The 24439-nt window shown below is 39.8% G+C and overlaps 1 protein-coding gene across 21 annotated transcripts in view; it reads left to right on the top strand.

The window, feature by feature from the left end:
- NEB (nebulin) overlaps window positions 1-24439 on the top strand; it is a 219953-nt gene that overhangs the window by 133531 nt on the left and 61983 nt on the right. For all 21 annotated transcript variants that reach the window (XM_061438168.1, XM_061438021.1, XM_061438025.1 and 18 more), the window contains 23 exons: window positions 2007-2210; window positions 2559-2663; window positions 7174-7278; window positions 7379-7690; window positions 8645-8749; window positions 9279-9377; window positions 9633-9734; window positions 9860-9967; window positions 10456-10767; window positions 12108-12212; window positions 12322-12426; window positions 12788-12895; window positions 14104-14211; window positions 14313-14426; window positions 14869-15066; window positions 15626-15730; window positions 16422-16526; window positions 16623-16727; window positions 20384-20491; window positions 22594-22707; window positions 23020-23217; window positions 23541-23645; window positions 24271-24375. In XM_061438168.1, coding sequence (XP_061294152.1) covers window positions 2007-2210; window positions 2559-2663; window positions 7174-7278; window positions 7379-7690; window positions 8645-8749; window positions 9279-9377; window positions 9633-9734; window positions 9860-9967; window positions 10456-10767; window positions 12108-12212; window positions 12322-12426; window positions 12788-12895; window positions 14104-14211; window positions 14313-14426; window positions 14869-15066; window positions 15626-15730; window positions 16422-16526; window positions 16623-16727; window positions 20384-20491; window positions 22594-22707; window positions 23020-23217; window positions 23541-23645; window positions 24271-24375 — 3135 coding nt within the window. The remainder of the gene's footprint in view (window positions 1-2006; window positions 2211-2558; window positions 2664-7173; window positions 7279-7378; window positions 7691-8644; window positions 8750-9278; window positions 9378-9632; window positions 9735-9859; window positions 9968-10455; window positions 10768-12107; window positions 12213-12321; window positions 12427-12787; window positions 12896-14103; window positions 14212-14312; window positions 14427-14868; window positions 15067-15625; window positions 15731-16421; window positions 16527-16622; window positions 16728-20383; window positions 20492-22593; window positions 22708-23019; window positions 23218-23540; window positions 23646-24270; window positions 24376-24439) is intronic.

The following is a 24439-nucleotide window of genomic DNA, read 5'->3' on the forward strand; positions in this document are numbered from 1 at the left end:
GGATATTTTACTAAGTTTGTTAATCACAAGTCTTACTTCTGGGCTTATTCAGAAAGTTTTCATCTTCATTGTTAGTGCTACTACCAGAATTTTTCTATAGATTTTGTTAATGCATTCATTGTTTGTAGCTTATTAAATATTGGTGTCATCGTGTTTCTTCAGTTGAAGAATGACAGGGGCTGTCTTCCTTGAAATTAATTTAAAAGATTAGCAGCATGCTCTAAGCTCACTCATTTCCCTTAACATTTTATTCTTCACAACATTATGTTTCATTAGTTTGCCCAAAGTATTTTTAGATTTACTTATATTTTCTAACCATTCGATCTTTTGAAAATGATGAATTCTATTAGGATATTTGTTTCTTGTATAGAATGAATTTCTTCTTTTAATTGGAGAAGGCAATGGCACCCCACTCCAGCATCAGGATATTTGTTTCTTGTATAGAATGAATTCTTTCTTTTAATTATCTGAACTTCCCTTAAGCTTCAGGAGATATTTTAATATAATAGATGAGTTTGTTATAGAAGAGTATACCCATCATTTGAAACAATTGCCATTTGGTGAATTTAGTCCAGTTTCTAGATAAATGCAGTCTCTTCATTAACCTGAATCACACTGGTGTATTAAAGAATGCATATCAATCAAGTTCTTAATGATAAAGGGAAAAAAATTAAAAAAAAAAAAAGAATGATAAAGGGAAGCTTCAAAACCTATGTAATCCTCTTCAAGAATCCTTCTAGATTTTGTGTATCTGTCATACTTCACACACTAAAACATATAACCTTCTTCACTAAGGTAGAAATTTCCCTGCATTTTGACTCCTCTTATTCCTTATTTTAGCTTGATATTTGTATCCTATTAATATTGATATACTATTTCTGAAGAACACAACGGTTTTTTTTAATGAAATTCATAACTGGTGTTTCACATAAAGCAATTTTATCTGGTTAACTACTTACATATTCCTGAGAAAACATGTGGAGATAGCCGAGGAAATGCAAATCCCAGTTCAAAAGGAAGTGCTGTCCTGAAAAAGAAAACCCAAGTGGGATTGAAATTGTGCAACTAGGGACTGAGTTCTTAATTATCCCTTTAAAAATATTTATTAAACCTACCATGTACCATGTCTTGTGCTGAACACTAAAGGCACAATGGTGAATAAAGAAGAACAAGACAAAGTTCCTGACTGAAGGAAGTTCACGTTGATGATAAAGGAACAGATGTCAACTAATGAATATCAGCAAAAATGGGATGGCTGAAAAAGAGTGGTCATTGCACTATGAAAAAGTGAGGTGGGAAAAGCTTCTCTGGGGAAATGCTGATTTGAGATAAGAAAAGAGAATAGGAGTTGGTTGTGAGGAAAACACTGTGAGGCCATTCCTGCAGAATGACCAACATCATACACAAAGCAGAGTGTATATAAAGCACAGACTGAAAGGCCAGTGTGGTCAGAACATATGGGTCAAAGGGAAGCCCGTGACAGATGAGGTTGGAAGACTGAGGAGGGACTCATGCTAGACCATCAGCACAGCCTAGTCTATGATAAGATGTTGATCTTTATCCTGAGGCCAATGGGAAATCATAGGTTTGGAGGATGTTGTGACATCAGATTTGAATGATGAATTTTGTAAAGACCATTCTGGCTTTTGTGTGGAGAACTTGTTGGAGAATCTATTATTTTTTTCAAAGTCTGCGTTGGCCAGTGAGATGATAACCAAGATATTCAAAAATCTCCCACACATCCCCCAAGCAGGGCATCCCTTCTGCATCATTCTGCTTTCTAGAATTTGTGTATGCACATGAACACACACACCCACACACCAGAGAAGACAAAGCAGGACAAAACACTGCTGTGCATATGAGAAATTCTCTGTTAGGCCCGTGGTCAGCTTGATTTTTGTTTCTGGAAGAAAAATGTAACATGAAAAGCTGCTTTCTTACTTTACCACAGATTTAAAAAAAACAAAAACAAAACCTGCCTCTCCTGACTTTCTTTTCTTTCCCAGGCCATCTACAAGGCTGACTTGGAGTGGCTCCGTGGCATCGGCTGGATGCCTGAAGGATCTCCGGAAGTACTGAGAGTCAAGAATGCCCAGCATATCTTCCGAGACAGTGTCTATCGGACACCTGTGGTGAAACTCAAGTACACAAGTATTGTTGACACACCTGAAGTTGTCCTCGCGAAATCCAATGCTGAAAATATCAGCATTGTGAGTCACATTTTTGTCCTGTATTAAAATTCGTGTTATAAAAGGAATGCTAAATAATTAATCTGGTAATCCATTTGTAAGATAATAGTAATATTGATGATAGCAAAGATTTCAGTAAGTGATGTTGACACGGTTGTTTTGTTACTGCTTACTAATTCTAAACAAAATCTCAAAGTACACATGAAAGGTGGTAATACAGATTTCATAACAAATTTGAGTAACTTATGCAAAAAGATTCTGGAAATTTTTAATATGAAAAGATTTGGGACCAGAAAAATCAAAAGTTGTACACTGCAACTAGAAAAATTACAAACTGTGAAGTAATTTTGTTATTGGTTCTTTCCACAGCCAAAGTACAGAGAAGTTTGGGACAAGGATAAAACTTCAATCCACATAATGCCAGATACTCCAGAAATTAATCTTGCTAGAACCAATGCTCTTAACGTGAGCAATGTAAGTACTGCAACAGACTCCCCTTTTGTTTGGAAAGTCGCCCAGTTGGTACGAAGCTATCACCAGGGAACTCTTCATAGGCAAGGAAGAGAAGATCGCGTGGGTAAGGAGGCCCTTGCCCAGGAGTGAGGAGAGGGGCCGATCCCTGGTTCTGAATCCCTGGGTAAGGCCAGTTACTGTGAGGCAATGTCAACATGACAAAAGAGAGAAGGGAACAAGGAGAAAGATGATGAAAGAGGAATGAAGAGACACAAACAAGAAAGGGGAATGAATGACAGATTCAGATGGACATAAAATAATTAAAATTCATTTCACAGTGGTATTTAAATTGATTTTAAAACCCAGATATATAGGGGATTCTTTTTATGAAATTATAAAGTACTAAAATTGACCCCAAGAAAAGAATAAAAACATAAGAAGTGAAGAGGGTTATTAAAGACCTCTCCTCACTCTTCTATGATGTCAGGGTCACCCAGATGATTTTATAGGGCAATTGTTTCCAAACTTTAAGGAATAAATAACTATAGAGCCTAATGAAAGAAGGAAAACCTTCCCCATTATCAAAACTTGTCCAACTGCCTCAAATGAAAACTGTAGACCAATAATAATGAGGAAATCTTAAATAAAATATTAACAAATCAAATGTGATAGTACATGAATATGATATAATACAAATAACTAGGATTCATTCAGGAATGCCAAAAATATTTCATATTCAGAAAACTGATAATATGCTGGAACAAAAGAGAAAAATTGTATGCTCATTTTATTAGATTTAAAAAGATGTATGACCAAATCAAATATCCATTCTTATTTTTTAATAAAGTCTTAGCAAAATAAGAATAAATGAATATTTTCTTGTCATAACTAAGAGTAAATTTCAAATCAAAGGCAAGGCTCAAGTAAGTAAGTTTCTCATTCAAGTCAGGAGTAAACCAAGGATGCCCACTAGTTCACTTCAGTTCAGTCGCTCAGTTGTGTCCAACTTTTGCGACCCCATGGACCACAGCACACCAGGCCTCCCTGTCCATCACCAATTCCTGGAGCTTACTCAAACTCATGTCCATTGAGTCAGTGATGCCATACAACCATCTCACCCTCTGTCATCCCCTTCTCCTCCCACCTTCAATCTTTGCCAGCATCAAGGTCTTTTCCAATGAGTCAGTTCTTCACATAAGGTGGCCAAAGTATTGGAGTTTCAGCTTCAGCATCAGCCCTTCCAATGAATATTAAGGACTGATTTCCTTTAGAGTGGTTGGATCTTCTTGTAGTCCAGGGGACTCTCAAGAGGCTCCTCCAACACCACAGTTTAAAAGCATCAATTCTTCGGCTTTCTTTATAGTTCAGTTTTCTTTAGAGTCCAACTCCCACATCCATACGTGACCACTGGAAAAACCATGGCTTTGACTAGATGGACCTTTGTTGGCAAAGTTATGTCTCTGCTTTTTAATATGCTGTCTAGGTTGGTCATAACTTTTCTTTCAAGGAGCAATCATCTTTTTATTTCATGGCTGCAGTGATTTTGCATCATCATCTGCAATGATTTTGGAGCCCCAAAAATAAAGTCTGTCACTGTTTCCATTGTTTCCCCATCTATTTGCCATGAAGTGATGGGACCAGATGCCATGATCTTAGTTTTCTGAATGTTGAGCTTTAAGCCAACTTTTTCACTCTCACTTTCATCAAGAGGCTCATTACCATTTTTTAACATTTGCTTAAAGTAGCTTAATGATAAGCTCCTCATTTATCCCCAAATAATTAATTAACAGTAAGGATAAGAGGGCTTCCCTGGTGGCTCAATGGTAAAGAATCCGCCTGCCAGTGCGGGAGACACGGGTTAATTCCTGGTCCAGCAAGATCCCACATGCTGCAGAGCACCCAAGCCCATGTGCCACAACGACTGAGCCTGAGCCCGAGCCCAGGAACTGCAGCTATTGAAGCCCGTGTGCCCTAGAGTCTGTGCTCCACAAGAGAAGACACTGCCATGAAAAGCCCATTACTCTGCAACAAAGAGTAGCCCCTGTTCGCCTCAGCTAGAGAAAAGCCCACACAGCAATGAAAAGCCAGCACATCCCTAAAAAAAGGAAAAAAAAAAAGAGTAAAGATAAGAAAAAAATATCATAAAAAGGCAGAATTATCATCCTTTGCAGAATAAATCATTGTATACCAGGGGAAAGGGAGAGATTAACTTAAAACTCTATTAGATAAAATGAAAGAATTCAGTTACACGGGTAGCTTCACAGTTTAAGAAAGTTCAAGAAAGGTAGTACCTTCATGAATCACAGAGATTTTTCTGTGTGTGGAACAGTATGACCTTAGAAGAAGGATACTGTCTTAATACAGTCCACCATGGCTTGGAACCTTTTATCTTTCAAAAAATAATAAATCTTTGTGAGAGGAGTCTTCCAAGTAAAGATTCCTCATCATGTGTGTACTGCACCACCAACTTTATTGTAATGAGCCTCTTAGGAGCTAATTTTTTCCAAGAGCTGGGAAGAAAGCAAAATTTTGATGCTTCTTTTGAACTAGAATTGGTACAGTATATGGTGCAGTGAATTCTTATTGCCAAGTGAGTGGATGGAAAGACGGCCAGCTCTTCACTGCGTAGAATCAGCCTCTTCCTTCCAATCCATAGACATCTTTGGAAAAAAAATTCTGGAAAGCCTCATGTGCTATCTTTTGCATGATAAATTTCTCAGCTGGAAATACCAGAACCCTACCATTAATATTGGGCTTCCTAGGTGGCACTATTGGTAAAGAACCTCTCTGCCAAGACGTAAAGGGATGTGGGTTTGATTGCTGGGTCAGGAAGATCCCCTGGAGGAAGGCATAGCAATCCACTCCAGTGTTCCTGTCTGGAGAATCCCATGGACAGAGGAGCCTGGTGGGCTACAGTCCATAGGGTCGCACAGAGTTGGATACAACTGAAGCAACTTAGCACGCATGCACACACCATTAGTATCATGATATAAGCAAGACTAGTATTTGACACCATGCCAAAAGTAAAGTTGTTAAATTTAGATACTAATGAGAATGGCTTCTGTTTTGGAAGGTATCAAACATCCTATCTGAATACTAAACAAAATATTCACTTTCTTTATACATAGTGTTGCTAGTATTGTAATCTTGATAAAGTCCCCTATTTTAAGTAATTTTCAGCATTTAGAAAGCAGTTTTTTCAGAATATTTGTATATAATTTTATGGGTAACCAAACAACTTCATGTTAAATTGATTCATTTAAACTTGACACCAATCACATGGGTAAGACAGTGTTATTTTGTTTTTAATCATATGGGAAAGTTCAGACTTAAAAAGATTAAAGAATTTGCCCACATTCTCACAGTTAGTAGGTGAAGAAGTTAGGTCCTAAGTCCAGTTTTTTTGTAGCTCAAATAAAAATTATATCTGACCACATAAAAAAAGTATATCACATAAGAAAAAATAGTATAATAATATATGTAATAAAACAAATACAAAAAATTTAAAATAACATAATTACAAATTTCCATTAAATATTCTCTATTATAATACATTTAAATGTGGAAAACACTTTCTTTTGTACAAAAAAAAGTCCAGCATTAAAATAGGCCCAGTCAAACTTAATACAAAAACTTGAATGAAAATTCATATAAAACTTTCCCATACTTATAAGGACAGATCCTATCTAAGCACTCATTTTTCAAAATGCAAAGGCCATGAAACTAATTGAAATTCACTTCTCCTTTCTGCCTTGTTCAAGCTGTGAACAATGGTGATAGGTTTGATTTCTGAATTATACATTTAAATTACTGCTATTTCTAACATTGTTAATACAGAAGTTATCCACTTAAATGTGAACATATATTTATAAAGTTATCTGTAAATCAGTCACTATTTTCATTGACTTCTCTTTACAAACACAACAGCGATACACTTAGAAAGTGGCCCATTATCTCCAATCAGTGCTTCAGTAAAAAGATCTAACGCTCCCAAACACTATGCATCAACAATTGTATTAGAAGATCTAAAAAAAAAAAAAAAACTGTGTAGAGAGGGAAAAACCCTGTTATTTTTCAAATGTAAGCCCTTCTTTTTCAAATTAAAAACCCTCTTGTTTTTCAGAATGTAAAAAGTTTATAATTCTGAAGATTACGAAATTGAAATGAAGAATTAAGTAGAATTATGAAGAAATTCAATAATAGCCCATTAATGTTTGAACTTAAACTGATCCCAGTGCTATCAATACAAGAAGCACCAAAACCCTTTTACATCAACCATAAACAACTATATTGAAATTATAATTCAAATTAAAAAAAGGAAAAAGCCTTGTCAAGTCCAGATCTTTGGATTCCAGACATGATTTTGTTCTCCAGTACACTGGTCCATGATGATTCTTTCACTTATTCTCTTTTTATAAACTGGTTCTAGGACTTCAAAACTGTACCCCTTTGTTATTAATTTTCACTTGAACCCCTGTAGTCACTGATGAGTTTGAACTGGGAACAATACCTTGTTTTTCCTCCTCTTCAGAAACTTTACCGTGAAGGTTGGGATGAGATGAAGATGAGCTGTGACGTCCGGCTGGACGCCATCCCCATCCAGGCTGCCAAGGCCTCCAGGGAGATCGCGAGTGACGTGAGTGTGGCCTTGTTTACTCCTCAGTTTTTCGTGCAAACGCCCCAGGTGCATAGAGAGTTCGTGCTGTGATCCATCTGCTGTGTTTTTCTGTCCCCAGTATAAATACAAGCTTGATCACGAGAAGCAGAAGGGACACTACGTGGGCACCCGCACAGCCAGGGATGACAACAAGATCCGCTGGGCCCTCATAGCTGGCAAGATTCAGAATGAAAGAGAATACCGGCTGCACTGGGCCAAGTGGAAGTCTAAGTTCCAGAGCCCCCCGGATATGCTCTCCATCGAGCACTCTAAAAATTCCCAGACTCTGGTCAGCGATATCGATTACCGCCATTACCTGCACCAGTGGACGTGCATGCCTGACCAGAACGATGTGATTCAGGCCAGGAAAGCCTACGATCTGCAAAGCGATGTGAGTGGGCTGCATTTTAGCCTGAACTCTTTCATCATTTTCCCAGGACTCCCAGAAAGTTTATGTCATTAAATCTTGCATCATCACTCCATGTCTTTATACAGCCAAGAATTTGGTTTTGGTTAGAATTTATAGTGTGGTATTAAAATCACCAGTACCATGAAGGATAAGGAAATAAGTGGTAGTTGAATATAGTTCTTAATTGTATCATGTTAAAGACAACTACTCTGAAAGTATTACTTCTACAGAACTTAAGAAGCAACAGAAGTTTAAATTGTAAGTAAAATATTGGCAGTCCATGGACAGGATACAGGCATAGATATGCTGTTTTAGTTGACACAGTGTTTTTAAATTTTGAATTAAGTTTTAAAATCAGGGAATTTTGTATACAAACCTAGGATTTCCCATTTTGCTGGAAAAAAATTAGAGGATGCAGCTCCAGACATGAACTAGCCATTGATAGTCATGACCTCGGGCTAAATTAAGGCTACTGCTGCTGCTGCTAAGTCACTTCAGTCGTCTCTGACTCTGTGCAACCCCACAGACGGCAGCCCACCAGGCTTCCCCGTTCCTGGGATTCTCCAGGCAAGAACACTGGAGTAGGTTGCCATTTCCTTCTCCAATGCATGAAAGGAAAAGTGAAAGTGAAGTTGCTCAGTCGTGTCCAACTCTTAGCAACCCAATGGACTTCAGCCTACCAGGCTCCTCCATCCTTGGGATTTTCCAGGCGAGAGTACTGGAGTTGGTTGCCATTGCCTTCTCCGAAATTAAGGCTAAACCCCTTTAAATAGCAAACATGGGCCCCAGTTTATTATGCTGCCGCATCATTAATTTACTTAAGTTACTTGTCTGGTGCTTGAGTATGTCCTTCTTAAATTGCATTTCTCCATCAGACCAATGAATAGAACAAATGTGACCAGACTTACTGACTTCTTCCTGGTCTTATTTTCACAGGCTATTTACAAGGCTGACTTGGAATGGTTACGTGGGATTGGGTGGATGCCAGCTGATTCTGTTTCTGTCAATCATGCCAAGCATATGGCAGACATCTTCAATGAGGTATTCCAAGATCTTATCCTGACATTCAGCACATTTCCTAAGAAACTAAACAAAAATACACCAGCTAACATGCAGTCATTCCCCATCAGCAATTACAGTTTCAATTGCTATCCTTTCCAAAATAATCCTGTACTGTCCCTGTCACATTGTGGGACCATACCCATAAGAATGTAAGACCACTCAGTGATGCTTGGAATTGTATAAATGGAAATTTTCTTCAGTCCTCAATGGCAATACATGTGAGAGAAGTTTGAAAATTGAAAAACACACATACACACACAGAGTACATGTAATGATATATTACATGATTTTGGGAGCTAAGCAAACCTGCTACCTTAAAATCTGTGGAAGGTATAAGATGTCAACCCATTTGTTTAAAAATAAAATGCTAAGAAGAAAGCCAAATTGCCAAAAAGATGCCATTGAAATATGACATTCTACACTTCTAGTTCAGACACACCCTTAAATGCAGCATATCTTGCTCAGGACCAGAGACAATGTTGTCTAAAAGAGATTTTCTTTCCCATAGAAAAAATATCGCACAAAAATAGAAACTCTCAGCTTTACTCCTGTGGATGACAGAGTTGATTACGTGACAGCAAAACACAGTGGTGAAATCCTGAACGATGTAAGTACATGACTGTTGTTCTAAAACGGCTCGGTTAAATTTTTAAATAAAGGTGATCTGTTAAAAATTGTTTAGTAAAATTTCTGGGTTTGGAAGATGTTGTTTCCAAAGCTTTTCCGCTTCCTTACACTCATTGTGCAATCGCTGTCTGAGATACGGATTGTAAATATTGAGACGACTGGTGCTAGCAGCTGCTTGGACAGCATTATGTGTTCTTAATATCGAGGAACTTACCAACTTGCTTCTCATTTCTAGATTAAGTACCGAAAAGATTGGAATGACACAAAATCAAAGTACACTCTCACAGAAACCCCTCAGCTGCATACTGCCCAGGAGGCAGCCCGGATACTGGACCAGGTAAGGATTTTGCCTGGACACCTGACACTTTCTGTGAGGATGGAGGACTATAACACACCTGTAGGAGACTTAGCCCTCTATCCTGACTCCTTGGTTTAACCCTTTGTCATGTCTCTGTCTTTTAGTATCTCTACAAGGAAAGCTGGGAGAAACAGAAAGCCACCGGTTACATTTTGCCTCCAGATGCTGTGCCATTTGTTCATGCCCATCATTCTGGTGATGTTCAGAGTGAGGTAAGTTATTCTGATACAAGTGCACTTTGCAAAGGCTGGCCATTGCCCTTACAGGGACCCAGTTACCCTAAGACATAGCACCATGGAGAGCTCCTTGTTGGCTGGCAGGCCTGGCTGGCCTTGGGGATGGCCAGAGTACCTGCTCCATTCTTGTCCTTTTCCTGTGGGCTCTTAGCATTCTTCATCTCTTTTTTTTTTTTCTCTGCTGCTTCAAAAACTATTGTTTAAGGTCTTTATTTGTTTCTTCTATTCTCTGCTTCCCTAAAATCTCTAAGCCTTCAAATAAGATATTGCCAGAATTAGAAAGTAAGTGTATATTTTTCTATTTTTAAATTGAAATGTCTTCATCTCTATTTCAATTTTTTTCGTATTTATTCTTGTGAGAGTAACAGAAATATCTGGGGGCCTGAGCTTGCTTGATGTTTCAAGCCCCTTCTGCCTTGTGTGTTTGTCTAAGTTGACGGAATCTCTGTTCCTCTTCCCACCAGCTGAAATACAAAGCTGAACACGTCAAGCAGAAAGGTCATTATGTGGGTGTCCCGACGATGAGAGATGATCCTAAACTGGTTTGGTTCGAGCACGCAGGCCAGATTCAGAATGACAGACTTTACAAAGAGAACTATCATAAGACAAAGGCCAAAATCCATATACCTCCTGATATGGTGTCGGTGTTGGCAGCCAAGGAGGGACAGGCCCTTGCCAGTGACATTGATTACCGCAATTACCTGCACCAATGGATATGTCACCCTGACCAAAATGATGTTATTCAGGCAAGGAAGGCCTATGACCTACAGAGTGATGTAAGTGATTTTTGTCTCTTAATTATCTAGAGGCATGTGGTCTACTCAGATCATAAGCACTAACTTCGAGCCTCCAGTCTTTGAAACTCATAACTGTAAATATATAGTTTGCTGTCAGAAGGGAACTGAGGCTGGATATGAAGTAGAGAAAGGTTGGGAGCAGTAATGGACAGCTTTGCTTGCTGACTGTGCATTTCTGAATAACGTTCAAAGTCAAGTTTTAAAAAATTGATTCTGTACCATCTCTATCATCAATAGTTCTTCACATGTGCATGGAAAATTGTCAACTGACTTAAAATAATTATTGGCTTGGGTGGGAGTTGACATTGATTTGGGATTTCAATAATATTACATGATAGTGTAGTCAAGACCTGGGAATGCCTCCTCCTTGCTTTGCCAAGCATCTCCTTCCTCAAGGCTTTCATGAAGGAATTGCTTGCAAGGAATCAAAGCAAAAGGGACACAACATACTGATGAGTTGCAGAAGGGCCAGAAGCCCTTATGCAGAGGTTGGCAAAGCTGGGATAGAGAATGTGTGTCAGGTCACCTCCCCCTGAAGCCTGAATCAAGATCTCTACCTGCCACCAGTAGTCCGTAGGAAACAGAAACACAATGCGTTAATGTGATGCTCAGGAGCACCGAGGAGCTAAGCCTACCTGGGTCTTCTCGTTGTTACCAAAACAGGATGTCAGATTCTGCCTGCAGCACAGGTACTGAACTTGAACATCCCATCTCACTGGTGGCTGCAGCAGGATAACCTTTGTGGAACTCTAATCAGATTAGCACCTCCTCTTTATATGGCGTGCGGTGGCCTGAGAGAATCCAGGAAGTGGGGGCGAGGGTAAAGACAGACAGGAGGGGTGGCCCCCAACCCTACAAGACATGAGCATTTACTTGTGTGACTGCCTTTATTTAGTCTGAATACCCCACAGATTTCTATATAACTATATGTATCAAGTTCATCTAAAACTATAACTTCTTTGGTAAAACCTTGTCTTATGCTCACAGGTGAAAACAACGGTTCCCTACCTTTAACTCCCACAGCATCTAAGTGTTCTTGCTCTCGCAGCACCTACCACTGTCTACTTCATAGATAACTTCTCTCTACACTTCAAAGACTTTATACTCATCTCTCAAATCACCTTGCATAGTTCCTCATTCATAACAGCCATGAGAAATATTGCTCAAGTGTACAGATGAAATCATGTTTGAATCAATGAGACATAGCCACTAGAGAGAAAGCCTTAAAAACCTTCTGAAAAAGTTGTTTCTAATCTGCTGCCTGATTTCATGTGCCCGAGTTATTTACACCTGCATTGTGTCTCCCTTTCTGCTCTCAGAATATCTACAAAGCTGACTTGGAGTGGCTCCGAGGCATTGGTTGGATCCCCCTGGATTCTGTGGACCATGTGAGGGTTACCAGGAACCAGGAAATGATGAATCAGGTATGCAGAGCCTTTTCTTCCTACATAAAGCCTGGCCTCCTTACCTACCATGTGGGGATAGGTACCCTGTAGGGGACCACCTATCTTAATTGTCTCTATTCCTTTGCAGATAAAATATAAGAAAGATGCTCTTGCCAACTATCCTAACTTTACAAGTGTGGTGGATCCTCCAGAGATTGTTCTCGCCAAGATTAACTCAGTCAATCAAAGTGATGTAAGTTTTCTTTGTGTATAATAAGGTATATAAACTAAGAGCTTAACTGTCATTGAACAGACTTTCCTTACCTCCAGATAATGGTTTGTAAGAAAATGGGGAGTAAATTATAAGAAAATCTTTGGGGGAGAATGTCTTAAAAGTCACTAGTAGGACATATACTGTACCCCTTTTAGATAATATCTAAATTATTATCCCAAACATTCCATTGTGTTAGTTATAATAAAAATTATATATCATATAATGAAATTTAGCCCATTGATTAATCTCTAAATGTAACTATTTTTTGCTAGGTAGATCTTGTGAAACTTTAAATATATATTTAGAATAATCAAAGGTTCTCTTTGTTTTCTCTCCTTAGGTAAAATATAAAGAAACATTTAATAAATTAATAAAGGGCAAGTATATCTTTTCTCCAGATACACCATATATCACCCACTCCAAAGACATGGAAAAACTCTACAGTACTGTAAGTTCTATTTTATGTGATGTACAACTCAGTTCTGAATTTTAAGCTTTTGTTAGCATGCATGCTCTTGGCTGACTTTATGAACGACTGAACTTATAAGGAGACCTATTATTTTGTTGTATTTATTTTTATTTCATAGCGTATTATTCAGAGCAAGTAGTATTTATTCAGCTAGTATTGTTTGAGGCCCTGTGATGTGCCAGGCACTGAGGGAGACACTGAGGAGCTAAAGATCAATAAGATAAGACTTTCAGGAGCAGCTGCAAGTGAGGGAGATGATGTACAAATAAGAAGGTGGATGAACCTAGAGCCTATTATACAGGGTGAAATAAGTCGGAAAGAGAAAAACAAATATTGTACATTAATGCGTAATATGGGATCCTGAAAGATGGTACTGATGGACCTACTTGCAGGGCAGCCACGGAGACACAGACATAGAGAACAGGCCTGTGGACCCAGCAGGGGAAGGAGAGGGTGGAACGAACTGAAGGAGAAGCGTGGAAACATATACATTACCATATGCAAAACAGCGAGCCAGTGGGAATTTGCTGTGTGACTCAGCTAACTCAACCCAGTGCTCCGTGACAACCTAGAGGGGTGGGATGGAATGGGAGATGGGAGGGGAAGTAGGCATACCTATGGCTGATTCATGTTGATGTATGGCAGAGACCAACACAATATTGTAAAGCAATTATCCTCCAACTAAAAATAAATAATTTTTTAAAAAGACAATAATGTAACAAGTGCTATATCACTTCTGGGCACATGTAGAACCAAGCAGCTACCAACAGAAAGAAGACAGGAAAGGGTGGTCCCTTGTTAGCAATCATGTCCAGATATTTCCAGCCAGCAAGTGGAGGACTTGCTCTCCAAATTTTAATTCAGCTTATCTAAAAGGTGTGTGTGTATGCTGAATGGGAAGCAATCTTTGGTGATTCTCTCCCTGTGTGCAAATTTGTTTTCACTTTTATTAGAAATGTAAATAAAGTTAAACTCTATTATAAAATGTCTCGGGGTCAGTAGGTTTAATTTGCAACTAGTCCAAAAACTCTATCCTGTTCATAAGTAGGGACACTATTGACTATAAATGAAGATTTAGGCCTTGCCTTAAAACATAAATACTTTACCTTGGTTTTACCATTTACCTTCAAGTACATCTAGAAGAGGTTGAATGCAAAGTTTTGTTGATATGCATTTCTTTGTCCTAGATACTGTATAAAAGGGCCTGGGATGGAACGAAGGCCTATGGCTACACCCTGGACGAACGCTACATCCCCATTGTGGGAGCCAAGCATGCTGACTTTGTGAACAGTGAGGTCAGTAGGACTTTTTCCTTTCTTGAGTTTGAGAGTCTTTCTAGCCACAAAGGACTGGTTGGAAAGTCCTAGTGATTCTCAATGCCATACCTACTTCACAGCTGAAATACAAAGAGACGTATGAGAAACTGAAGGGTCACTACCTGGCTGGAAAAGAAATCAGTGAGTTCCCCAACGTGGTTCACTGTCTGGACTTCCAAAAAATGAGGAGCTTGGTAAGCAAAGTTCACTTTAACAAGAGGATTTGCACAGTGTACTACTCTTCTGCCTATTTATAATCTGCCCTTTGTCTCAAAATCAGCTGGGGGTGGGATAGTGAGGAGTGAACCAGTCTTGAGACTTTCCCCCATCCCTGCCACATAGCCCTGCACCCCTTTGGTAGCCATCTGTTTTCACCCTTTCCCCCCATTCCTCCAAACACAGTGTGGGCTCTGTATTTGGAAAAAGGAGAAAACAAGATTGGTTCCTCTTTACTTTGTGTTATAGTAAAGGGATGGGAAATTTTTGAAGAAGTAGAATATATTAAAGTATCATTTTTTTAACCTTGGTCCAGTCTAAAGATATTGATCTGTATTGAAAATAAGACTCTAGGAAAGATTGATCAGAATAGCTTAATGGCTTTCTTATTTTTGTCTTTAAATGTGTATCATTCTTTAGTTGAACTACAGAAGACATTATGAGGACACCAAAGCAAATGTCCATATCCCCCAAGATATGATGAATCACGTGTTGGCTAAAAGGTGCCAGTACATCCTCAGTGACCTGGAATACCGACACTACTTCCACCAGTGGACGTCTCTTCCAGAAGAACCCAATGTCGTCCGGGTCCGGCACGCGCAGGAGATCTTGAGTGATGTATGAGGTCCTTTCTGCAGCTTGATTAAGTTACAGCCTTCACCCAGCCCTGCCCGGGCCCCCATGCCCTTGTTGTCTCTGTATTCCTAAACCCTGCTGCTTTTCAATTCAAAGAGGCAGGAGTGACGTTTTTTGGTGTAAAGATCCCCTCAGAGCAATGAGACTCCTGTGTTAACTATTTAATCTCTTCAACACTAGACTAAAACTGAGCTGTTACTCTCCTCCTAAACTTCTTTAGGCTAGGGCATTGGGCTTCCCTGATAGCTCAGCTGGTTAAGAATCCTCCTACAATGCAGGAGACCCCCGTTTGATTCCTGGGTTGGGAAGTTCCCCTTGAGAAAAGGTAGGCTAACCCGCTCAAGTAGCCTTGGGCTTAGCTTTTGCTCTCCTCCTAAACTTCTTTAGACTAGGGCATTAAAGACCTTCCAGCTGTTGAAAAACCCACCCTATGGCAGCTGAGTATACTAAGCACAGCCAAAGGCTGACAGGAGAAAATCAAATCCTCGATTGGAAGTTCAGTTAGTACCGGTCACCTTTCACTGTTCCTTCTTTCTTGCAGAATGTGTATAAAGATGACTTGAATTGGCTGAAAGGCATTGGGTGTTACGTTTGGGATACACCCCAGATCCTCCATGCGAAGAAATCATATGACCTCCAGAGTCAGGTGAGCCATATTCCTAGGACTAGCTCATTGTGGGTTGATGGACTCCATGATGCTCCCAGTGAGCTGATAGCGAGACTGTCCCTGTGCCCAGGTGGAGAAAGTGGCTCTGACAGTACACAGTCTAAGGGAACCAAAGACCCCTGCCCAATAAAACCTCTTCTGGTAGCCGGCTCTTGCGCTGGCCTTCCTCAGTTTGAGTGTCCCCTGTGGTGTAAGGCTATAGATGTTGATAGCAGACTGTTATCTGGGAGCTATTTCACAGTGAACTACCCTCAAGCATGTATACCTTAGTTGATCAGGTTAACTGGTAGGGAGTAGAAACCAAATGCATACTTTGACCATAAGTATTTAACTTTTGAAGTAAAAAGTAGTTACTTGGAGAACTTTACAGCAGAAATTCATCTCGGGGAGGGCAGCTATCTGATGGATGTTGAAATTGAAGGGCTGTTGTCAGGGACAGAGTATAAGCAAGGAAAAGACAACATGATGAAGGAGGGACCTGGCAAAGATCCAGACTCCACTTTTGGTCAAGAGAAACTGTTAGTTTTGACAGCTGGGCAAAGTCTGCAGGACTGTCCAACCTATCCTTTTTGTTAAGATTAAAGCAGAAACCCAGAAATGTACATCTAAGTTGGCACAAATGGCAGATCTGCATTTTACCATTTTCAGTAACTTTTCTTTTTCTTCACAGATACTATACACAGCAGCAGGTAAAGAAAATCTAAAGAATTATAACCTGGTCACAGACACACCACTTTACGTGACTGCTCTTCAAAGTGGCATTAATGCCAGTGAGGTGTGTCTTCCATGTACAACTCTCCCAGGACAAGCTGTTATTGTCTTACATGTTGTCAAATAATAGAAAAGAATAACCTGTCTTCTTTGTCTGTAGGTGAAATATAAAGAGAATTATCATCAGATCAAAGACAAATACACGACAGTTCTAGAAACAGTGGATTATGACAGAATCAAGAATCTGAAGGATCTGTTTAGCAGTGTGAGTTGAGTTTTCTTTTCTCTGTATTTGAGTTACCCCTTCCACCTTTAGAGACAATAAGAGATTAAAAGGAACAAGCAACCTTACCCCCAAAGGTCTAATCTTTTTCCTGGAACTTTAAGTTCCTACTTTATCTTATAAATCCTAATGCTGCTGCTGCTGTTAGGTCGCTTCAGTCATGTCCAACTCTGTGCAACCCCAGAGACGGCAGCCCACCAGTCTCCCCCGTCCCTGGGATTCTCCAGGCAAGAACATTGGAGTGGGTTGCCATTTCCTTCTCCAATGCATGAAAGTGAAAAGTGAAAGTGAAGTCGCTCAGTTGTGTCCAACTCTTTGCGACCCCATGGACTGCAGCCTACCAGGCTCCTCTGTCCATGGGAGTTTCCAGGCAAGAGTATTGGAGTGGGGTGCCATTGCCTTCTCCGATAAATCCTAATAGGTACAAGTAAATAAGCCCCAATTTGAGTATTGTTCTATGTCATGCAGTTGATACAAATTCACTAACTCGTTCCCTAGTGCAAACAGGTACTGTTGGAGCTAGTCTTTGTTGACCCTGAACTTGTTTTTGCCTAGCTTTTCCTTTGCCCAGTGACTTAGAGATCAACAGAGGCACTCTTTTTTTTCCTCCTGTGAATTGGCTAATTAATCAAACAGTTTTTAAACTTCATTTTGAAATAATTTTAGATTTACAGAAAAATTGCAAAAGTAGTAAAGAGAATTCCCATACACTTTTCTCCATAGAACAATTACCAAAAAAAAAAAAAAATTAGCATTGTAATAATGTTATAGACTTTATCCAGACTTCAACAGTATTTCCACTAAAGTACTTTGCTGTCCCAGAGGCCAGTCTAGGATCCCATGCTGCACTTGGTTGTCATGACTCCTTAGTCTCTTTGTATCTGAGAATTTCTTGATTCTTCCTTGTCTTTTTCTGATCTTGACCCTTTTGAAGAATTCTGGCCAGTTATTGTGTAGAATGTTTTGAAGGTTGAGTTGATCTTAAGTTTGCTCATGATTAGGTTTAAGGTATTCCTTTTTTGGCAAGAATAGCACAGATGTGATGTGCCCTTCTCAGCACATCATAGCCAGTGGTGCATGGTATCAGTAGCTGGGAATGACCTGATCACTTATTTTAAGTTGCTATCTGCTGAGATTCTCCACTGTAGACTTTCTTTTGTACCTTTGTTATTAATAAATATCTTGGAGGAGATTTTTTGGGACTGTGCAATTATCCTGTTTCTCTTCACACTTTCTCTTATATATTTTAACATCCATTGATGGATCTTACCTGCAAGAATTGTTACAGTTCCCTTCTGGTTGTTTTCTCTTTCCCTTATCCCCTCTACATTTATCAATTGGAATTCTTCTGTAAGGAACAGCTGTCCCTTCTCCACTGTCAGTTTCTCTATTTATTTCTATCAGTATAGGCTCATGGATATTTATTTTATTCTATGGGATAGAATCTAATATTATTGTTTTTTATTTTGGTCATTGAATGGTTTCAACTTTGCTATTGGGAACTATTGTTGTCTAATACAATACAGGGTTCATTAACCTTTTCCTTTTTTGTAACTTTCTATTTCCTTTCCAATGAAAACATTGACTTTCATTATCTATGATATATCTACTTATTTGTGCCACCCTTGTATGCGTATAAAATATTTCCAGAATTTCTAACACACACCCCTGTGAGAAACAAATTTACTAACTAGAGTAAGATGTTTTGTGTACAGTTATTTTTGCCTATAGCCTTAGAGTATCCAGTCGAGATATACCATTTTATAAAGTAAGTCAGTTGTTTTCTTCACCACTTCCTTCACTGTAGCTTTGTTATACATTTGTAATACAGTTAGATTTATTTGCTACAGTTTGTATTCTATTTTAGTTCCCTTCCCCATCCTGATTTTTGGTTGTTTGTTTTAATTTGCATACAGTAAATTTTACTCTTTGTGGTACATAGTACTCCACTTTTGACAAATACATAAAATCATGTATTCACCATTATAGTCAAGATACAGAAAAATTCTATATCACCTCCAAATTAACCCTTTCTGCCCCACTCCTCTCCCCTGGCATCCACAGAGCTTTTTCCTGTCCCTATTGTTTTACTTTTTCCAGAATGTCACTTAAATGTGATTACATGGTGTGTAGTCATTAGCTCTGGCTTCTTTCTCTTAGCAAAATGCATTTATGTGTTAGGACAGTTCAGTTCAGTTCATTCGCTCAGTCGTGTCCGACTCTTTGCCACCCCATGAATCGCAGCACGCCAGGCCTCCCTGTCCATCACCAACTCCCAGAGTTCACTCAGACTCACGTCCATCGAGTCAGTGATGCCATCCAGCCATCTCATCCTCTGTCGTCCCCTTCTCCTCCTGCCCCCAATCCCTCCCAGCATCAGAGTCTTTTCCAATGAGTCAACTCTTTGCATGAGGTGGCCAAAGTACCAGAGTTTCAGCTTTAGCATCATTCCTTCCAAAGAAATCCCAGGGCTGATCTCCTTTAGAATGGACTGGTTGGATCCCCTCACAGTCCAAGTGACTCTCAAGAGTCTTCTCCAACACCACAGTTCAAAAGCATTAATTCTTCAGCGCTCAGCTTTCTTCACAGTCCAACTCTCACATCCATACATAGCTGCCTAAATCAGTACTTTATCCTTTTTATAACAAAATAAAATTCTAAACCATAGTTTGTTTGTTTTTCCAGTCACAGCTAAAGGCACATCTGAGTTGCATCCAGTTTTTTACAATTATGTAAAGATGCTGTATATATTTGCATATAGATTTTGTGTGTTCACGCCTTCCCTTGTGGCTCAGTTGGTAAAGAATCCGCCTCCAATGCAGGAGACCTGGGTTCAATCCCTGGGTTGGGAAGATCCCCTGGGAGAAAGGAAAGGCTACCCACTCCAGTATTCTGGCCTGGAGAATTCCATGGACTGTATAGTCCATGGGATCCCAAAGAGTGGGACACAACTGAGCGACTTTCACTTTTGCTTTGTGTGTTCATAGCTTTTTATTTCTCCTGAGTAAATAAATACCTAGAAATGGAAACATTTTATCTCCTGCTGCTGCTGCTAAGTCGCTTCAGTCGTGTCCGACTCTGTGCGACCCCATAGACGGCAGCCCACCAGGCTCCCCCGTCCCTGGGATTCTCCAGGGAAGAACACTGGAGTGGGTTGCCATTTCCTTCTCCAACACATGAAAGTGAGAAGTGAAAGTGAAGTTGCTCAGTCGTGTCCGACTCTTAGCGACCCCATGGACTGCAGCCCACCAGGCTCCTCCATCCATGGGATTTTCCAGGCAAGAGTACTGGAATGGGGTGCCATTGCCTTCTCCATTTTATCTCCTACTATATATCTATTTAATATTAGTGGTTTTCATCCTCTAGGAATCCTAGACCTATGAAGGAATGAATATGTCATCAGAATCTCTGATAACTGTCAAACTGTGATAAGTGCTATGGGAACGGACAAAATAATGGACTCTGAGATTATGAACAAGGCAGTAAAGCAGTTATTTACTTGGGAGCACTTGGCTCCCACAGAGTAAGATTTGGGGTTGTTAGGGAATGTCTGAGAAGGATAGAAACAGGGAAAATTTGCCTCTGGAAGTTATCCAGATTGCATTATTTTGTGTTCACAAGATTTTTAACCCCCACAGAACCTGTACAAGGAGGCCTGGGATAAAGTGAAAGCCACCAGCTACATCCTGCCTCCTAACACCGTGTCCCTGACACATGCCAAGAACCAGAAGTACATGGCCAGCCATGTAAGTCAATTAACCTTCCCACCATTCCTTGCCCTTCCCTGCTCTCCTCTCCCAGAATGCTTCTGGTTGGTTCCTGTGCTGCCCAGAAGGACCCTCGGCACTTTCAAAGGGGCACACCAGCAAAAATTTCCGGGCGCTCAGTCATCACAAAGTCTGCATTTACTCCCCTTCTCAAGGGCCCTAAAGTGCAGAGACAGTCACACACACATGAAGGACACCAGTGTGACCTTTTAGGCCTCCTGTGTGCAAATGCCATGGGTGGATATGGATATTTTAGCCAGAAATGGAAAAGAGGACGTAATACACCATATAAAATGCACTCTTTTTTTTTAATAGAATTATGTGACCTTTGGTAGAAAAATAAACCAGTGAATGTGATAACCAGTTATTTCATCAGCCCCAAATATATGATTTAAGAATAAATTGTTAACTTTATATCTATGAAATATAAAAACTTAAAAATCTTTTGAAACTGTTTTTTAAAAACAAAACTTTTTGTAGGTATAGACATAATTTTCAAAAAATCCTAAATCACATGAGCTGTTTGAATATAGTATAAAGTCCTAGCACTTTTAACCCTTTATGCCTAATATGTTCTTACGTAAAACCTTTTATTGTAAAACTCCCTATAAATTTTGTTGCAGTTCTAATAAGCCTAGTTTTCTTTCAGAAACTTTGCCTCTATTAGAGACTTTTAGCTCTTAATTTTGAACATTTTATGTAACACTTTAGACCAATATTTCTCAGATCTTTTTTCCCACACTGAGAAATCTATTTTGTACTGCAGATCAGCACATACATACACACCTGAAGTTTTTGAGAGTTCCTTCTGACATAAGTATTTTACAGAAGAGTACTTATTGCTACACTATAGACAGTGCATCCTGATCTTTCAATTCTATTCTCTTAATCTTCATATAAATGCTAGACACCCAGGAAGTTGGTTTCACTACCATCTAATGGGCCTGGAAATGCACAGTTCAGAAAAAGACTTTGTTAGACAACATATGGAATTAATTTTTACCCAGAGGGAAAAATTAAATCTGTATGATTTTTCCCAGAACAACTTAATTTGGAAGATTGCAAACAGACTAGCCCAAAGGATCAAGCTTTTCATTTGAGAATTTTTTGTAGATAGTTTTCAGAAAGCTCAGCAAAGGCTTTTTCCTTTAGTCAGGAAAAAAAACTTACAGATGTTAAGATTCTCCAGGCAAATTGTTCTTGAAATGATATCAAACATAGAGAAATTAATTTTTAAAAGAAGGATTTCAACTTTAGTTTTTATTTTTAAATACCTTTGAATACTATTTTCTTTATAACTGAGGAATAGCTTACGTATAAGGAGCATGTGAACTAATGTTCTGGAAAATTCTGATGGGAAATTTCCTTGATTTCTATCAGTGAAGAGCTTTCCTGAAATTCTACATAAATACTCCCATCTTTCCTTTTTTTGTCTTAATTGAGATGTGGGCCTCTGAGTTGTAAGAGGATTGTTATTTTATCATATGCCAGAAGAGAGGATCCCAGTCTCTGTAAAAGCCTTTCCTCCTAGTTCATAAAATAAAGAAATATTCATTAATAGGCAATATGGCTTAAGAACTAGACATTGGTTTTCCCATAGAATTTAGTTGAACTGTATTTTTGGAAAACCTCATAGAAACTGAAATTCAAGGATTGAGTCTCTTAAGCACCAGACTTGTCAGTTATTAAAAACAAAGAAATTCCTGAGCACATTTTTCATCTTTTACTATGGTTAAGAAAAACAAAGCCAACATCATAAAAGAGATCATTTTTAAATTACATCATCTTTAAAATTAGTTGTAGTAACAGCAGAAATACTTGTATCGGTATGGGAGTTTTTAAAATGATATCTAAAGGATGTTTACACATAGTCTGACCTAATCTTCAGGTAATCCTATGGCAGGTACCATGCTTCCTCTACCTCTGGGCACAGACAGGGAAACAAGCTCAGAAAAGTGCTGACCCCAAGGTGGCCCGTCTTCAGAGTTGGGTTCTTATTAATTAAGTCTCATGTTCTTTTAACAATATAGATCCAGCGCTCTTCAAAATTGTTTTACTTCCTTTGTATTTTCTCTCTATAGATCAAATACCGCGAAGAATATGAGAAGTTCAAAGCTCTTTACACTTTACCCAGAAGTGTTGAAGATGATCCGAACACAGCACGGTGCCTCCGAGTTGGCAAGTTTAACATCGACGTAAGTGATCCTAAAGGCTGGTTTCAAAAGCCAAGTAACAGAACCACCAACTATAAGTCAGAACATCATTCTTTTCAGCAATGTGCATGGCACTGACTGTGCACATGTGAAGAAGCTGAGAGCTGTGTCAGCCCATACTGCCTTTCCCCACCCCTATGAATCTGTAGAAAGTGTCAGAAACATCCAGTCCCCATCCTGCCCCCAACCGGTTGCTCTAAGTGATGCCCCTGACCTCTGTGGGGTCTAAGAAAGGCACGTGTTGCCATGACCCTTGCATAGTTCCCTGTTTAACTGGTTACGTTATCTCCACAGCGCCTGTACAGATCTGTTTATGAGAAGAACAAGATGAAAATCCACATAGTGCCTGACATGGTAGAGATGGTTACTGCTAAGGATTCTCAGAAGAAAGTCAGTGAGATCGACTACCGCCTTCACCTCCACGAGTGGATTTGCCACCCCGACTTGCAAGTCAACAGTCACGTCAGGAAGGTCACAGACCAGATCAGTGACGTAAGTCCACTGCTTATGAAGGTCCTCTTCCCCAGCCCCACACACGCCCCACACCCAAGAGAGACTGACTCACTTGGTTCTTCAGCTCCGCCCTCTTCCAGAATCACTTTCCTGTACACCCAGGGGTCTACCGGGAATTTGAGCTGTCCCTAGAAGCAGGGCTCTGCATGCTGAAGTCTTAAGAGCACCCATGGCCTCAGGGCATAGTGTCTTGTTTTCATTCCGCAAAGTCATCCTGGGTCTAGAGTGTGTCTGTGTCTTTCGTGTTAAAGTTACAGTCAAGTTTTCTTGTTCCGACCCCCTCCATCTGTTGCAACCCCCAGATTGTGTACAAGGATGACCTCACCTGGCTGAAAGGCATTGGTTGCTACGTCTGGGACACTCCTGAGATTCTCCACGCCAAGCATGCTTACGATCTACGCAACGATGTGAGTTTACCTTGTTTTTTGGTTTTTGGTTGTTTCAAGTATGCTTCCTTCCCTGTGTGGTCTAGAGTCAAGGGGAGAGGACGTCAAGTACAGACACTGTCACACCCAACTGTGTCTGAAGTGGTGCTGAGGATGGCCGAGCTGGAGGAAGATGCTGAAGAGCAGAGCCGCCATTTCTCAGGAGTGCAGACAATGCAGATGAGCTGTCCCATGGTCCCCTGGTGCAGAAGGGACCCCTGGTTCTTCTCGCCACCTTCTGAACGATTTTGGATATATTAATGAGCACATAATTCCTATTATAAAAAACATCTCATTTATTAGGAGTCTGTTATGCTATAGACAGGATCTATTTGTAAGGAGAGGATTTGCTAGGCAAGGTAATACTATAATCAAGATTTTAGTAAGAAAGCTTAAATATTTCTAGGAAGGCAGCTGTCAAGCCTCCTAGAAGACTCTAGATGATCCATGTGACTATAAGCATTGATTATGCTGATTGTTATGAAATTCAGGGCCAATGTATGTGCATGCCATGAGCTAAAAGCAACCAGGCTCTATGTGAAAACCAACAATTTCAAATATAATGAATGGTCTAACACAGGCTTATTTTCCTTCTTCCTTTTGACAGATCAAGTACAAAGCTCACGTGCTGAAAACAAGGAACAATTACAAGCTGGTTACTGACACTCCTGTCTACGTTCAGGCTGTCAAAAGCGGGAAACAACTAAGCGATGTAAGTGCCCACGGAGAAGTTACTTCAGGGAGAGGAGAACAGGGCCACGGCACCAGCGGAAGTG

The sequence above is a fragment of the Bos javanicus genome, chromosome 2, assembly GCF_032452875.1.
Source record: "Bos javanicus breed banteng chromosome 2, ARS-OSU_banteng_1.0, whole genome shotgun sequence".
Lineage (NCBI taxonomy): Eukaryota > Metazoa > Chordata > Mammalia > Artiodactyla > Bovidae > Bos > Bos javanicus.